Here is a 4144-nt window from a genome sequence, read left to right on the forward strand (position 1 = left end):
CAAAATTTTGATTTTGAGCTAAAGAAACTTGAAAATGATTTACGATCAACCGTTAGAAAAATCAAAAAGTTAAATTGGAAGTTAACTAACGCCAAACATGCTGTGATTTTCATCAATAATTGCATATATATATATTTATGTATATGTATATATATATATATATACATATATATATATAAATACATATATATATATATATATATATATATATATATATATATATGCGCTTGTGTGTGTATGACTTAAATAAATAAATTCTTCTACAACATTCAAACATTAGGGTGTAGAAGCTTTTTATTTATCTGAAAACATTTATTTAGTCATAAAATTTTTTAAATCGCCAACTACATTTTATCAAAAAACATGCTCCAAAGCAAAACATTATTTGGCTTGATTTTCATCTTAATTTTGTCATCATTGTCGGATGAGTCTTCAACATTTCCCAATTTTTCATCAACCTCTCCGTCGTCAAAATCCCACTCAACATCATATTCATCATCATCGTCGCTATCGAAATCATTTTTCTATCAAATAACTACGAATTCAATTAGAAATGACAATTCGAAAGTTGGATTACCCTCACCTTCCAAACTGCAGACTACAACCACCACCTCCAACATCAACAGAACAAGTTGTCCTAACGATGAGATGTCCTGCTTTGTGGACTTGAAGTTCCACGAACTGAACTCCACCTACTCACAGAACATAACATTGTACAGTGAGCAGTTTGATGGACTTCCAGATAAATGCAGAGATGGTTAGTTCACATTTGTCAGAGGTGCTGGTTGGAATGGATTATTATTTGCTTAAAATTTTTCAAAAACGTTTAGCTTTCATATTGCAGTCAATTATTCTTTCGCGGATTTTAAGTACACACAATTATGAATAAATAAATATATAGTGTTAATTTAATTGAAATATAAATTTTATTATAAAGTGATCATTTAAGTGAAATTAAGACATTGCATAGTATTCCATCTAAACCATTGTTCTTTTTCAGTACTTAATATTTTATTAGTTTCTTAAGGCTCTACTAAGAAAGTTTTTCAAATTCTACATTATTTTATTTTCCTAAAACTTGTCCAAATTTGTAGGAGTGTCTGAGTGAGGCAGCGTGCTCGGATCACTTCTATATATTATTTATGTTATGTTTCATATTGTATCGTAAAATATTTGGAGCCATTATCTGAATTACCTCAATGGCGCTGTTGTGCAAATGATGTTTGTGACGCTTTTTTAAACGATTTCGTGCGCGTCAAGTATTCGTAAACTTTTAGAATATCGCAAATCAAACAGGTTTTAGCAGACTTGGTAGCGAAATGTTGCACGTGGGTTTGCGTCAATCCGGCCAGTTTTCAGACTCATTGCAATATTTTTTGCATTTGAATGGCATGATTTATAAAAACTTTATCAAACTTTTTTGTATCAATTTTAGAAATCTAGAATAAAAAACCGTATCAGCAAACTTTGAAACTTTTAATTTTTTCATTGAATTTTGTTTAAATCTTGAAAGCATAATCGAATACTAGTTTTAACCTCATTGAATCACAATTTTCCTGTTTTTTTACCACAATCATTCATTCAATCAATCAATCAATCAATCAATTAGTTTATAAAGCGTTATTTCCGCGATGTTCAGCAGCGCTCCTCAATGACTTTTGCAAACAGATGTGTCTTGAGATTTGCTCTGAACTTCGTAAGTGATGGAAAAGTAATCAGAAAAGAAGGTATAGAGTTCTATATAAAAGGGACAGAAAAAAGCAAATGCAGATTTAGCAAAAGAGTGTTTAGCACGAGTAAAGAAGTGAGAACAAGAAGATGATAGTAAACCGAGGCGTTTAGGTTCAATTATCTTCAATCATCTAAACTCTCAAACCATCAACATTTGCAAACGCAACTCTATCAACAGATAATGTATTAGTTTTATGTATACCACAAAAGGCACATTAACTTGTTGTAAACAAATTTTATTTTCGGTACTTCTAAAATTCAACGACAACAAACATTAATTAATTCATATAAGTGTTTACATCTCAGTCGTCATTTTTTATATAGATATGCATCCTTTCAATTTGTATTGTTAACTTTTTTTAATCATTTTAATTCATCAATTTTTTGCCTAAAATATCAATTTCTGCGTTTGTCAAAAAAGCAATTTAAAAAGAATAAACCAATATAATATTTTGGACTTAGATAAAAGTGCAACAATGTTTTGTCAAATAATCATTTTAAGACTTCGGACTGACTAATATGAATCCAACCGAGCAACAAAAATGGTTGCAGCAGGAAACACAAGGATAGGATAGAAAACAATTTACAGACTTTTTAGATCTGAAATTAAATACGTTTTTATTCTTCTACCTCAGATTCATAGTTTGAACTATTACAACTTCTATTTTATCGTCCCTTCAAAAAATATATCTACGCTAACTCTATTTTTCAGAAAAACTTTTGAGTCGTATTTCCTGTCTTTCCAAATAAAATAAATTTTACCAAACTATTTATAAAAAATTTCATTGAAATTATGAAAGTTTAACAAATTGTGAACTCAGCTTTTGTTTGCTGGGCATGATTTATCATGCAATTGTAATATTTAAAATACAAACAACCATTGAAAAGGCTAATGTATAAAACTATAAAAAAGAAAATTTATATTTCTTTCAACAAAATTTTAAATATATATTATGAAGCCTGTGGAATAGTCAGTCAGTATGCACAACTTTTTGGTTAGAAGTTATTTTTAAATATTAATGAATGGAAATGGATGAAATTTATTTAATAAAATTGAGATAAAAAATAAATTAATTTATTTAGATCGCTGTGAAGAGATATTTGATGGATTGCTAACATGGCCCAGTACGCCGTTAGGTTTGTAGAATATTAATAATCATTAGGTTTGTAGCTTATTAATATTCATCATATTCAGTTTTTGACGGATCTGTTGCTACTCCTTCCGAAAAGACTATGTTTCCCAAAAACGAAACGTCTTTCTTGAGAAATCCACATTTTTCTATCTTGACTTTTAACCCTGTGTTTCTCAAACTTATAAAAACCTGCTTTAATCTAGAAAAATGATCTTGCAAATTATATTAGAATAAACAATAATATCATCGATGTTTGCTAAAAGTGTATTCGGACACAGGTCCGAAAGCACCATATCTATCAGACGCTGAAAAGTAGAACCAGCGTTACATAAACCAAAGGGCATTCGTTTGAACCTAAAAATGCCTTTGCTGCAAACGAAAGAGGTTTTATTCCTGTCGTCTGGATGCATATCTATTTGGTGATAGGATGATTTCAGTTCCAGGGTAGAAAACCACCGCGGACCCGACAATGCCTCTAAACAATGTCTATTCTTGATAGTGGGTACGCGTCTTTAACTGTTAGCAAATTTAATTTCCGGCAATCAACACAACATTTGTATGTTTTTTTTCATAATCCACATTTTTATTCAATTATCAGGAAAAAGTTATTTCACAATTTATTTAAATATCTGAGAATATTTAGAACCGACGGTCGAAATTGGATCTAAAAAAATTTAGCACCCGATGTCGAGATTGGCAATAATAACGTTTCTAATAATGTGTCTAACATACACACACACTGACGTAACTGAATATTAATGTTTGGAAAGCGATTATTTTGATATTAAAAAATGTTCGCATCAACGCACGTAGTCTACAGATGTAAATTCAATGTTTTGTTTATATTTCATTTTTGGTTTTCATTTGAAGAAAATAACTTAATAGTTATCATTTCTGAAATTTGAAATTTGGGTTATTCTTTTTAATGGTCGTTTTCTTCCAGAATTTTCGTTTTTGACAACGTTCCCTGAAACATTTACATTTTCATCTACCTCATTCTCACGATTCTTCTTCTATTTTTCCCATTTCCAATTTTATCATTTTTTAAATATACAAAAATTAAGTTATTCAAACATGTTTTTTAAAAATAATTTCAAACAACTTCTAGTTTCAATTAAATAACAATTATTTAACATGTTTTCCAATATTTTATAAATATGAAAGTGTACATATTCCTTGGATAAGTTCATTCTACTAAAAACATCCCAGTCGACTGTAATAATTCTAAGCAATTTTGCATTATCCATTAATAAATGTTTGCACTATTTTGGTCTGGTTGT

The 4144-nt window shown here is 29.5% G+C and overlaps 1 protein-coding gene across 1 annotated transcript; it reads left to right on the forward strand.

Moving 5' to 3' along the window:
- Window positions 1-363: 363 nt before the first annotated feature.
- HELRODRAFT_178030 (hypothetical protein) lies at window positions 364-1822 on the forward strand (the record flags this gene model as incomplete). The annotated part of the gene is made up of 3 exons (XM_009026164.1): window positions 364-757; window positions 1297-1328; window positions 1610-1822. 3 exons carry the CDS (start codon window positions 364-366, stop codon window positions 1820-1822), a joined length of 639 nt encoding a protein of 212 aa, XP_009024412.1.
- Between the last annotated feature and the right edge of the window lie 2322 nt (window positions 1823-4144).

Source organism: Helobdella robusta, assembly GCF_000326865.2.
Source record: "Helobdella robusta unplaced genomic scaffold HELROscaffold_45, whole genome shotgun sequence".
Lineage (NCBI taxonomy): Eukaryota > Metazoa > Annelida > Clitellata > Rhynchobdellida > Glossiphoniidae > Helobdella > Helobdella robusta.